General features: G+C 30.6%; 1 protein-coding gene across 2 annotated transcripts; it reads left to right on the top strand.

Annotated features, from left to right (window-relative positions):
• Positions 1 to 11105: 11105 nt before the first annotated feature.
• LOC109603028 (band 7 protein AGAP004871) lies at positions 11106 to 13499 on the top strand. Of its 2 annotated transcripts, none has more exons than XM_020019481.2 (6): positions 11106 to 11353; positions 12392 to 12492; positions 12552 to 12707; positions 12762 to 13021; positions 13073 to 13238; positions 13298 to 13498. In XM_020019481.2, exons 1-6 carry the CDS (start codon positions 11296 to 11298, stop codon positions 13421 to 13423), a joined length of 867 nt encoding a protein of 288 aa, XP_019875040.1. In that variant the 5' UTR covers positions 11106 to 11295; the 3' UTR covers positions 13424 to 13498. The 2 variants fall into 2 exon arrangements, with proteins under 2 accessions (XP_019875040.1, XP_019875041.1); XM_020019482.2 differs by lacking the exon at positions 11106 to 11353 and adding an exon at positions 11426 to 11532 and having other exon boundaries at positions 13298 to 13499.
• Positions 13500 to 13823: the final 324 nt, after the last annotated feature.

Below are 13823 nucleotides of genomic sequence, written 5' to 3' on the forward strand. Positions count from 1 at the left end.
GATTCGATTGGCTGTTCGGCGGCGATAAGACCAAGACACAGTCATTACCGGGAATGCGGTGCAATTTAATCTCGTGCCGCCTTTCCGGAGAAACGTTTCGGAATTCGTTTCTAAGATTCGGGACGACGATTTGCCTTAAGTTAATAAAATTTGGCGGCAAAAATTTAAATTAATTAGTCGGTGCTCGTGGCAAAGTTTTGGGATGGGGTAAAGTTGACAGAATTTGTATTAAAATTGAAATTCTGAAATGTTTCCAAATTTAATAAAGTACTGTAGTAAAATATTAATATGAAGTATAGAAAAACAAAAACAATAAAAATGGTTCCAAATTCGGACAGAAATAATGAAATATTTTTATATTTATTTTAAAAAATCCAAATTATTACTTCAAATGTATAGATGTATATATGTCCGTATCAAAAAATATTGAGAAATGTCACACTACAAACATTAAAATGTCAAAAACACTGAAATGTTTCGAGAGTCTTACAGGAATATTGAAATATTTTTATATATACTTTTAAAAAATCCAAAATTTTAGGAAGTACTTCAAAAGTATCTATGAAGGTACCAAAAGATATTGAGAAATGCCATAGTAAAGTTCTCACAATGTATAAAATTTCAAAAATACTGACAACTTTCGAAAATCTTAAAGAAATATTGAAATATTTTTATCTTTACTTAAAAAAAATACAAAGTTATAAAAAGTACTTTAAAAGTATGTATGTATGTACCAAAAAATATTGAGAAATGTCACTATAAAATAGTCATAAACATTAAAATTTCAAAAACACTGTAAAGTTTCGAGAGCCTTACAGGAATATTGAAATATTTTTATACAGACTTTTAAAAAATCCAAAGTTCTAGGAAATACTTCAAAAGTATGTATGTAGGTACCAAAAAATATTGAGATATGCCACAGTACAGTTGTCACAAAGTATAAAATTTCAAAAATACTGGCAACTTTCGAAAATCTTAAAGAAATATTAAAATATTTTTATTTTTACTTAAAAAAATTCAAGTTATAAGAAGTACTTCAAAAGTATGTATGTATGTTTAAAAAAATATTGAGAAATGTCTCTATAAAATTGTCACAAAATATAAAATTTCTAAAAACACTGAAAAGTTTCGAAAATCTTACAGGAATATTGAAATATTTTTATTTATATGTAGGTACCAAAAAATATTGAGAAATGTCATTGTAAAGTGGTCACAAAGTATAAAATTTCAAAAACACTAAAAACTTTCGAAAATCTTAAAGGAATATTAAAATATTTTTATCTTTACTTTAAAAACAAATTGAAAGTTCTAAGAAGTACTTCAGATGTACGTATGTACCAAAAAATATTAAGAAATACTACTATAAAAAAGTAGTTTTAAATTAAAGTTTAAAATTTCAAAAACACTGAAAAGTTTCAAGAATCTTACAGGAATATTGAAATATTTATATATATACTTTTAAAAAATTACAAATTTCTAAGAAGTACTTCAAATATATGTATGTACGTTCAAAAAATATTGAGAAATACAGTCACAAAGTTTAAAATTTCAAAAACATTGAAAAGTATCGGGAATCTTATAGAAATATTGAAATATTTTTATATATACTTTTAAAAATTCCAAATTTCTAAGAAGTACTTCAAAAGTATATGCAGATATCAAAAAATATTGAGAAATGCCACTGTAAAATTGTCACAAAGTATAGCATTTTAAAAAAACTGAAAACTTTCGAAAATCTTAAAGAAATTGTAATATTTTTAATTTTACCTTAAAAAATCAAAGTTCTAAGAAGTACGTTAAAAGTATGTATGTACTAAAAAATATTGAGAAATACCGCTATAAAATAGTCACAAAGTTTAAAATTTCAAAAAACATTGAAAAGTTTCAAGAATCTTACAGGAATATTGAAATAAATTTATATATATACTTCTAAAAAATCTAAAGTTCTAGGAAGTACTTCAAATGTATGTATCTACGTACACAAAATATTGAGAAATACCAATGTAAAATTGTCACAAAGTATAAAATTTTAAAAACACTAAAAAGTTTCGAGAATCTTACAGAAATATTGAAATTTTTTTATATATACTTTTAAAAAATCCAATGTTCTTGGAAGTACTTTAAAAGTATGTATGTATGTACCAAAAAATATTGAGAAATGTCACTATAAAGTTGTCACAAAGTATAAAATTTCAAAAACACTGAAAACTTTCGAAAAACTTACAAGATTTGAATTGAAATATTTTTATCTTTACTTTTAAAAAATTCAAAATTTTAAGAAGTACTTCAAAAGTATGTATATAGGTACCAACAAATATTATAGAAATGCCTCTATAAAATTGTCATTATGTATAAAATGTCTAAAATTTCTGAAAAGTTTCGAGAATCTTACAGAAATATTGAATTATTTTTATATATACTTTTAAAACCTCAAAAGTTCCTGGAAGTACTTCAAAAGTATGTATGTAGGTACCAAAAAATATAGAGAAATGCCACTGTAAAGTTGTCACAAAGTATAAAATTTTTAAAAACACTGAGTTTAGAATCTTACAGGAATATTTAAATATTTTTATATACATTTTTAAAAAATCCAAATTTCTAGGAAGTACTTCAAAAGTAAATAGGTAGGTACCACTATAAAATTGTCACAAAGTATAAAATTTCAAAAACATTAAATAGTTTAGAAAATCTTGAAGAAATATTGAAATATTTTTTATATTTTAAATCAATTATCATTTTTTCATATATTCCAGAGATATTTCCAGATTTTTTAATATTGTTAAAACTTTTGTAGTCCTTGTGATATTTTAAAATGTTAGTATTTGGTAAAATTAACAGAATTAGTGAGGATCAAACTTATTGTGTAATTAAATGCGATACCCAAATAAAGAGGGTTTAATATTTTTTGCACTAAAACATTTAAATTAACAGATACTTCCGAGATAGGTTGTACAATTTAAGCTGGCGTCAATCAACTTTTCCCTTTTTCCTGAGCAAAAACCCACACCGGAGTCTTCTCCCCGAACGTCGTAGTTTTAAACTACCGCCTGTCCCTTACGCCATCAAATTTTTATCTCGAACCACTTGCCTTGATATCTTATCAGCTATTTATGACACTTCGCCCTAATTTATTCCGCACGCTAAACAGAAACAATGCGGAAGGGGTCAAATGGTGTTGCAGGACGTTTAACAAAACACCCCCGTCACCGGCCATTCGAATTTCGTCCATTCGTGACGTAAATTATAGTGATGTTTGAGTTGTGGGGCAGATACACAATTATTTTTACGGCGTTTCGATCCAATTCCACGTTTATTGGTCATTTTCTTCGTTGCTGACAACATGATTAACGACCGGTTCGTTGTTTCTTATACAGGAGGACACAATCGATGTGACAAACCGTCATAAATTTATTGCCTCTCTTTTCCCGAACGAATTATTGGCCGTCGATTTATTTTTCGAAAGGGAAATCCATAAACAAAACTCGGTTTTTTCATTTTAATCCCCGAGGGTCAGTTCGTTTGGGGATTTCTTTGCGGCGCTATCGTTTGAATGAATTAGAAAAGGATTTTCGGTGTAAAATCCTTGAGTTATGTCGTAAGATCGGCCGGAGTGAACCCCGGTAATTTATTCGGGAAATCGAATTACACTTATAAAAGGTCGGAGCGATGTTTGCTCCGTAATCAGGTTTATCGTTCAATTTAGTGGTTAAAAATTATATTTAAGCGATTTAATTGATACGTCGGGGCATTGAATTTAATCGAACAAATTTAATAAACGGAGGATTTTTATTTAACTCCGGGATTTATGGCCTTTATTAAACTTTTTATGGCTTTTATTACGCACAATACAAAATGTTCTGATTGAATTTTACTGCTCAATCAATGATTTTTGTGGTGATTTAATTTTTTACTTTACGTCTGGTCGTGTTTTTTTAAAAAAAGTCGTCCATTATGACGAAAGCTGAAAAAGAAAACTTAATCCCTCACTTAAAATTCGTATAACGGTAGAAAGTATTACGTTCAGCGTTTGGTTCCACAGGATTATCCGGTTTTAATCTTTAGTCAGCAAAAACTACATCAGTTATATTAATTATTCGGTGCCATCCGCACATATTGGTCAGTTTGAAAAACTACCCTGTTCATTTATTCCCCTTTCGTTGTTTATATTATTAATATTATTTGGTACTATTAACATTTTTTGGTACTTTGGTACGTATATACATACTTTTGAAGTACTTCCCAGAATTTTGGAGTTTTCAAATAATTCAATAATTCTTCAAGATTTTCGAAACTATTCAATGTTTTTGAAGTTTTAGACTTTGTGACAATTTTATAGTGGCATTTCTCAATATTTTTTGGAATCTATGTGCATACTCTTTAAGTACTTCCTAGGACTTTGAATTTTTTAAAGTAAATATAAAAATATTTCAATATTTCTTCAATATATTCGAATCTTTTTAATGCTATTGAAATTTTGTACTTTGTAACAATTTTTATAATGGCATTTATCAATATTTTTGGTACCTACATACATACTTTTGAAGTACTTTCTAGAACTATGTATTTTTTAAGGTAAATATAAAAATATTTCAATACTTCTTTAAGATTTTCGAAACATTTCAATGTTTTGAAATTTTATACTTTGTAACAATTTTATAGTGGCATTTCTCAGTATTTTTGGTACCTACATGCGTACTCTTGTAGTACTTCCTAGAACTTTGGACGTTTTAAGATAAATACAATAATATTTCAATACTTCTTCAAGATTTTCAAAACTATTCAATGTTTTTGAAATTTTATACATTGTGACAATTTTATAAAGGCATTTCTCAATATTTTTTGGTACCTACATTCATATTTTTGAAGTACTTCCTAGAAGTATCTATTTTTTAAAGTAAATTTAAAAATATTTCAATACTTCTTCAAGATTTTGGAAACATTTCAATGTTTTGAAAGTTTATACTTTGTGACAATTTTATAGTGACATTTTCTAATATTTTTGATATCTACATGCATACTCTTGCAGTACGTCCTAGAACTTTGGACATTTTATGATACATACAATAATATTTCAATATTTCTTCAAGATTTTCAAAACTACTCAATGTTTTTGAAATTTTAAACATTATAACAATTTTATAGAGGCATTTCTCAATATTATTTGGTACCTACATACATACTCTTGAAGTACTTTCTAGAACTATGTATTTTTTAAAGTAAATATAAATATTTCAATACTTCTTCAAAAATTTTTGAAACATTTCAATGTTTTGAAATTTTATATTTTGTGACAATTTTATAGTGGCATTTCTTAATATTTTTGGTACCTACATGCATACTCTTGAAGTACTTCCTAGAACTTTGGACTTTTTATGATAAATACAATAATATTTCAATATTTCTTCAAGATTTTCAAAAGTACTCAATGTTTTTGAAATTTTAAACATTATAACAATTTTATAGAAGCATTTCTCAATATTCTTTGGTACCTACATACATACTCTTGAAGTACTTTCTAGAACTATGTATTTTTTAAAGTAAATATAAATATTTCAATATTTCTTCAAAAATTTTTGAAACATTTCAATGTTTTGAAATTTTATATTTTGTGACAATTTTATAGTGGCATTTCTTAATATTTTTGGTACCTACATGCATACTCTTGAAGTACTTCCTAGAACTTTGGATGTTTTAAGGTAAATAAAAAATATTTCAATATTTCTTCAAAACTATTCAATATTTTTGAAATTTTATACATTGTTCCAATTTTATAGAGGCATTTCTCAATATTCTTTGGTACCTACTTATATACTTTTGAAGTACTTTCTAGAACGTTGAATTTTTTAAAGTAAATATAATATATTTCTTCAAGATATTCGAAACTTTTCAATGTTTCTGAAATTTTATTCTTTGTGACAATTTTATGGTGGAATTTTTCAATATTTTATGGTACCTACATACGTACTTCTGAAGTACTTCCTAGAACTTTGGATTCTTTAAAGTATATATAAAAATATTTTAATATTTTTTCAAGATTTTTGAAGCTTCAAAAACATTGGAACCTTTATACTTTATGACAATTTTATAGTGGCGTTTCTCAATATTTTTTGGTACCTACATACATACTCTTGGAGTACTTCCTAGAACTTTGGACGTTTTAAGGTAAATACAAAAATATTTTGTTGTTGTTGTTTGTTTTAGAAATTTTATACATTGTTACAATTTTATATAAGCATATCTCAATATTCTTTGGTACCTACATTTGAAGTACTTTCTAGAATTTTGGATTCTTTAAAGTATATATAAAAATATTTCAATATTTCTTCAAGATTTTTTAAACTATTCAATGTTCTTGAACCTTTATACTTTGTGACAATTATAAAGTGGCATTTTTTAATATTTTTTGGTACCTTTGAAGTACCTCCTAGAACTTTAAAAGTAAATAAAAAACTATTTTATAAATATTATTGAAGTACATATAAAAAGTTATCATTAAGATAACTTTTTAAATGTACTTCAATAGTACTACTCTAAGCTTCTCAATGTTTTTCAAATATTATACTTTGTGATATGGTATTTCTTAATATTTTTTTAAAACTGAAATCCTTCCAGTGTAATAAAGTGATAAAAATTAATAATATTAAAAGAAATATTAAGTTATATCATGTAAAAACACATAAACTCTAGAGAGAAAAATTCTCTTTAACAAACACTTGCCTGTCACAAGAAAATGAGATAAAAAGCACTTCAATAAAACGTGTTAACACAAATGAGAGAAATAAATCTACTTATTGTTTCAAGAGCTCTTTAAACATTTTTTCAATAAATGAACGCTTTTAATCAGTATTACTTAAATTGAACAATAAAATTACTCGTCTTTGTAACCACCCAAGTCCACACACCGGGACATTTTTTCCGCTTTAAAAAACTCCTCGCCATTACATCATTTATTACTGTCTCCCCGTTCTATATTATTTTCCCGGCCATCCACTTACATCCTTTGTAATATCGTTCACCGATTCGATAGTAGTGTATATATAAACAAATTTTCCGTGCATAAGATAAAGGACCTTTTTCGTGCACAAAAAGGACTTTCGCCGAGTCTATTGAAATTTAAAGGCTGAAATATCAGCTCCGGCCATCGCGTAAAAGCGAGATTCAGCAGAAAGATTTCAACCAGGGACGGCAACAAAGACGTTTCACTTGCACACAGCACAAGTTACAACCGATTATTAAACGTCGAAGCCCGGACAATAAAACTGAATAAAACATGGTGCAATTTCCTCTTCGATTCGGGCACCATTTAAAACGTTAAACCGGCGATTGAGCGAACTTAGCGGCAACATGCAAAGTGATTTGGCTACCGGCTAACAGATGGCCGGGCGATTGGTGCACTCCGGTGGGGATTTACGGCCGTGTAAATCCACCGTTCTCCACTCCGTTGCATTATCGCGTTACGTGTCACGCTTGAAAATCGCCCAGAAACAAGACACTTGCTTAAATTAAGATAAACCAAGAGCCGTTCGGGTCGTTTCGCTCGGTCGCCGCTTAAAACAAAATCAGGCGAATTGCAGGCAATAATGCCGAACCAATAACCGAATTATACGGTTCGCCGTGTCGGACTGGCCGTTTTTTCGTTGTGTTAAGCGCCGATTTGGACGGTTTAATGGCTGAAAAGGACGACGTTACGACTTTAAAGCAGATGTTTGTTAGCGGTTACCATTCCTGAGACGATACACACGTCTTGTAATTATAATTCGGGTCGATTCCCATTTTATCCGAGTGCCTGCGAAAGCCCTTACATTTTTTACAACAACAACCACCCCCGACCCCTCAAAATAATCGACACAACAACGCCGCAAACGTTGATAATTCGCCAATTCCCGTGTTTATATTCAATTAATCGTGCTTCATTATCTGTTACACAACAACAGGCCCATTAAACTCTCCCCCACGAAATCGATTCCTGATAAGGCAGTTAAGGAAACCGTGCCCGCCGACGATAACTGGCGGAATAATGTCAGATTATAACTTCGCAGGCATTCCATATTAACATATTCCATCCCCGGAATATACGACGACAGCCAATTTGGGGGGGTCCAGAATTAATGTTCAACACCTGCCCCCAATTTCGGGAAGACGGAAAAATTCTACTTCTCCATCGGGACCTTAAACGTATTCATCTTATTTTAATGAGTGTGTGAAGACTTGGTTTCCGTATGGGGGAATAGCCGGCCAAGTAGTAATTTTTGATATGTGAATATAATAAATCTGACTGGCTTAATATATACTCAGAAACGTAGAAAATAGAACACGTAGATGAAATATTATGAATATATGTAGAAGATTTTATTCCAGTATTCTACTTTACAGATTTTAATATTAAATTAAGAGGTGGATAAATATATTTTTATTTGGTCAATTTATAAAGAAACCAAAAACATGAAACTTATCATTCCCTCACAGATTACTAAAATAGCACAACATAAATTTTGGTGTTTTATCATACTGAGATTTTATTTTAGTAACCTATTTCACCGACATTAATGTCAAATTTACAAATACATAATGTATATATAATTAATTTTTAATTAACCTATAGGGAAAACAAAATCAAGAATGACAAACTTTATATTCTTTCAAAGGTTTACAAGAATAGTATAGATCATTTTATTTCGTTCAGAAACATGGAAGGAGATCGTTTTCAATGATAAGCCCCAATTTTGTTTGGCCATGCATGATGGTGGGATATGTGTTATACAACACTGTGAAGAAAAGCAAAATCTCTCAAACTTTACTAAAATAATATAGAGTATTTTTTGTTTTCATCATACATATAGAAGGTTTTATTCCAGTATTCTACTTTACCGATGTTAATATTAAAGTAAGAAGTGGATAAAAATATATTTTGGTTTACTCAACTTATGAGGGAACTAAAAATAAGATTACCAAACTTCTCATTCCCTCACAGATCACTAAAATAACAACATAATTTTTTGTATTTTTATCATACAAAGATTTTATTTTAATAACCCACTTTACCGATATTAATGTCTAATTTACAAATGGATGAAGTTTATGTTTTTATTCAACCTATAAGGAAAGTAAAATTAAATGACAAATTTTCTATTCTTTCAAAAGTTTACTAGAATGGTATAAAATATTTTGTTTTGTTCAGACATATGGAAGGAGGTCGTTTTCAGTGATAAGTCCCGATTTTATTAGGCCATGCATGATGGTGGGATATGTGTTATAAAACACTGTAAAGAAAAGCAAAATCTCTCAAAAATTACCAAAATAATATAGGGTATTTTTTGTTTTTATCATACACATAGAAGATTTTTTTCCAGTATTCTACTTTACCGATATTAATATTAAATTAAGAGATGGATAAAAATATATTTTGTTTACTATGTTTAAACCAAAGATAAGATTACCAAACTTCTCATTCCCCCACAGATTACTAAAACAACATAACATATTTTTTTGTATTTTTATCATACAAAGATTTTATTTTAGTAACCCACTTTACCGATATTATTGTCTAATTTACAAATGGATGAAGTTTATGTTTTTATTCAACCTATAAGGAAAATAAAATTAAATGACAAATTTTCTATTCTTTCAAAAGTTTACTAGAATGGTATAAAATATTTTGTTTTGTTCAGACATATGGAAGGAGGTCGTTTTCAGTGATAAGTCCCGATTTTATTAGGCCATGCATGATGGTGGGATATGTGTTATAAAACACTGTAAAGAAAAGCAAAAACTCTCAAAAATTACTAAAATAATATAGGGTATTTTTTGTTTTTATCATACACATAGAAGATTTTTTTCCAGTATTCTACTTTATCGATATTAATATTAAATTAAGAGGTGGATAAAAATATATTTTTGTTTACTATGTTTAAACCAAAGATAAGATTACCAAACTTCTCATTCCTCCACAGATTACTAAAACAACATAACATATTTTTTTGTATTTTTATCATACAAAGATTTTATTTCAGTAACCCACTTTACCGATATTAATGTCTAATTTACAAATGGATAAAGTATATGTTTTTATTCAACCTATAGGAAAAGTAAAATTAAAGGACAAACTGTCTATGGGATATGTGTAACAATGAGAAGAAAAGTAAAATCTCACAAAACTTAATAAAATAATATAGTTATGTTTATGTTTTTATCATACACAGAAGATTTTATTCCAGTATTCTACTTTACCGATATTAATATTAAAGTAAGGCAAAAACAAGATTAGTAAATTGGAACCCTTCAAAATCTAGTTTTCCAATAGGATAATGCATGATTTCATATTGCTGGATTACTTTGTTGTAAATTTGTTACCATGACCAGTAAAATCTCCGAACTTATCACTTATTGAATACCTCTTACACATCATTTCTAAGACGGTAAATGAGTGTCTGAATGAAAGTCTAACTTATTAGTAGTTTAAAAAACCTTAATTTATGGTGCAAAAGTTGATATCTAAACTTGCGCCCTATTTTCTATGTCACCGAGTATAGTTGCTGGAATAACTCAACGCCACACAAAAGTTACGATTAAATTACTTTCATAGCATAATTCCGGAAAGTTTTAGAACTGTTTTAATGTAAATTTTAATGAGCTGTTATTTTATTTACACCACAGAGATGGATGTACAATGTTGGAGTCGAGATTAATTAGTCGCAGTTACGTTTTTGCGTCCCTATTTTTAGTTGTTTCACGTTTAACCCAAAAACCATACAACAAACGTTAATAAAACAACACTTGTTATCGGCCATAAAAGTGGGCGCACGTCCGTTAAATATTAAAACGCGGACGCAAAAATCTCAAACGGATTACTTGCCGGCACTTATAAATATTTACGAATCATAATTTCAAGTAAACCGCACTAACACGGTAAACAGTGGATATATTTAACGCCGTCAAATTTCCCCGTCTTTCAGGCACACGTTATTTACGCAAGAGAAAAAATGAGCGACGTCTATTTACACTATTAATTAAGGTTTAATTAATTGGTAGGCGCATTTGAAAACGCGTTTTTTTCCCCGATTTCCCGATTGTTTATGTTGGAAATGCTTTTGACGTGTTTATGTTAACGCCGCCGGTTTATTATTGTTGAATTCGATCGTGAGAACTGAAATTGTTTTAAGACCTCAACACATCCCCGCATTCACTTCTTGACTTAACTTTAACTTACAGCCTTCGGTTTTTCGGCAAGTTATATTTAGTCACTTCTTGGTGTGCGTGGTGTCTGGTTCCCGATTTGATTATGTCGACAATCGATTGATGCGTATCGATTGGAAGCGTACCGATTCAGGAGGTTACGAATGTTTCGTTGAATACGGTAAGATTTGATTTATCCCCCCGAAATAATAATTCAATTGGACGAGGTAAATACGACGGGAACGTGTTGTTATCATCTATAAATACCATTCGATTTATTTGTGTTGGACGTGCATAAAAATGTGTTTTGATGTTCGTTCAGTCAATGAAGCTTTGTTGTACTGAAAACACGGTTTGTAGGTGAGGAAATTTCTTATTGTTAACTTATTTTTCATCTAATAAACTTACTATTATGTCACCGTTACAAATATTAGACACCGGAAAAAGCACTTTACTTTTTTAATTCGTGGTTTATTTGAATAAATTTAACATTTTTATTACTCCATTATATATTACTTGAAAGCTTTTCAGTACTTTTCCTAATTGTGCTATTTACTTTTTTCTGCACTGTATTTAAAATATTTTTTTTATATTGGAATTGGTGTAAATTTACTTTTATGGGCTTTGGTTTCGTTGGTTTAAAAGTATAACTGAATGCCCTGAAGATGAACAACTTCAAAGTTATCCTGAAATAAGTAAGAACGAAGAAATTAAGCAATATCTCGTGCAAAATTATGGTGCAACACGTTTGGAAACAGGCCAATTATTAAATAACTATGAATCGTCAAAGAGTCTTAACCCAAGATAGATTCTGATGACTATATGAAGAACTGGGAGGGGAATTTTACATATTAACTATCTACCCAGAGAACAAACGATCAATACAGCTGTCTACTGTTACTAATTTGACCAAGTTCATGACAAACTTACTCAAAGTTGTTCTGTTTCTTCAGGACATGACCACATGTCGTAGTAAAGACTCAAAGGAAGCTTCAAAATGTTAAATGGGGTCTACCTCATCCACCATATAGTCCAGATATTTCTCCATGTGACTATAATTTATTTTTATTATCGATTTTTTTACGTAATAAACGATTTAATTCTGAAGAGAACAGATGACATAAATTTATTTAATCTATTTAATATTTATCTACATGAGTCATCTGCAGTATTTCACATCCTGTTGCTTCCTTATGTGTGTCGTATCACTTCATTTCAGACAAACCGAACATAATGGGAGTTGTAGAATTCATCGCAACCTGTGGGTCAGTACTTTTACTGATCGTCACCATGCCATTTTCCCTCTTCGTCTGCTTCAAGGTATTTTAAAATCATTTTACTTCTTCTTCAACGTATAATTAATAATAACGTTATTTAAGGTGGTGCAGGAGTACGAAAGAGCCGTAATCTTCCGGTTAGGAAGACTGAGATCCGGTGGAGCTCGGGGACCCGGCATATTTTTCGTCCTGCCCTGCGTCGACAGCTACTGCAAAGTTGACCTTAGGACGGTTTCGTTCGATGTGCCACCTCAAGAGGTACGACCAAACGATTTTGATAAGTAAATCGTTGATTCACGCGTGTCGTTGCAGGCTCTGACCAAAGATTCGGTGACTGTTACGGTGGACGCTGTCGTTTATTACAGGATACAGGACCCCCTGAACGCTGTGGTCAAAGTGACCAACTACAGCAGCTCCACAAGGCTACTGGCCATGACCACCCTGAGGAACATACTAGGCACAAAAAATTTATCGGAGATTTTGTCGGATAGGGAGGCCATTTCGCACGCGATGCAAACCTCGTTGGACATAGCCACGGATCCGTGGGGCGTCAAGGTTGAACGTGTCGAAATGTAAGTACTGCGTGACTGTTATTCAACTACTTGAACTTGTGAACATTGTAGCAAAGACGTGAGTCTTCCACATCAACTGCAGCGGGCAATGGCGGCCGAAGCTGAAGCTTCCAGAGAAGCCAGGGCCAAAGTCATTGCGGCCGAAGGCGAAATGAAGGCATCCCGAGCTTTGAAAGAAGCTGCGGATGTTATTAACGAAAGTCCTTCTGCTTTACAGGTATTATTGTTGATGATGATTGAGTTAATGTAATTTTATATTGAATTTGTTTATTACAGCTGAGGTATTTGCAAACGTTGAACACCATTTCAGCTGAGAAGAACTCTACGATTATCTTCCCCGTACCCATTGATATAATCAGCCATTTTATGAACATGCGGAGCGACAACCATCCTGTATTATGAAATAATAATAATGTATTGTATCTTAAATTGCCCTTGTAATTGTATCTTTGTGTCTGTTGGGTAACAATGAAATAAAATAAAAATAAACACTTCTCGTTGCTCTGAGCATATTTATTGGAAATGCATCGATTCAGACGTTATAAGTCTTTCGTAGAAATTGATAATATTTATCTGGGGTAGATAACGGAGGCGCCGCTCTTATCTCCTATAAATATTTTTCAATTGGCTTTATTGATTCATTGATCATCATTGTCCGTCGATTTTAACAGATACTTTAAGGCCATATTCATCAGAAAACTAAGTTGTTGGGCGGGCCTGTAAGTCAATGCGCCACCCACTTTATCCGCCACCTGACGGGAGATTTTGAAATCGGCGCCGGCTGTGAGATCGTGTTTGTCCG

The sequence above is a fragment of the Aethina tumida genome, chromosome 6, assembly GCF_024364675.1.
Source record: "Aethina tumida isolate Nest 87 chromosome 6, icAetTumi1.1, whole genome shotgun sequence".
NCBI lineage: Eukaryota > Metazoa > Arthropoda > Insecta > Coleoptera > Nitidulidae > Aethina > Aethina tumida.

Coding starts and splice junctions, on each gene's coding strand:
- LOC109603028 (XM_020019481.2), top strand. CDS start 11,296: ATGCGTATCGATTGGAAGCGTACCGATTCAGGAGGTTACGAATGTTTC. Junction 12,708..12,761: donor TCGATGTGCCACCTCAAGAG/GTACGACCAAAC, acceptor GTGTCGTTGCAG/GCTCTGACCAAAGATTCGGT. Junction 13,022..13,072: donor AAGGTTGAACGTGTCGAAAT/GTAAGTACTGCG, acceptor TGAACATTGTAG/CAAAGACGTGAGTCTTCCAC.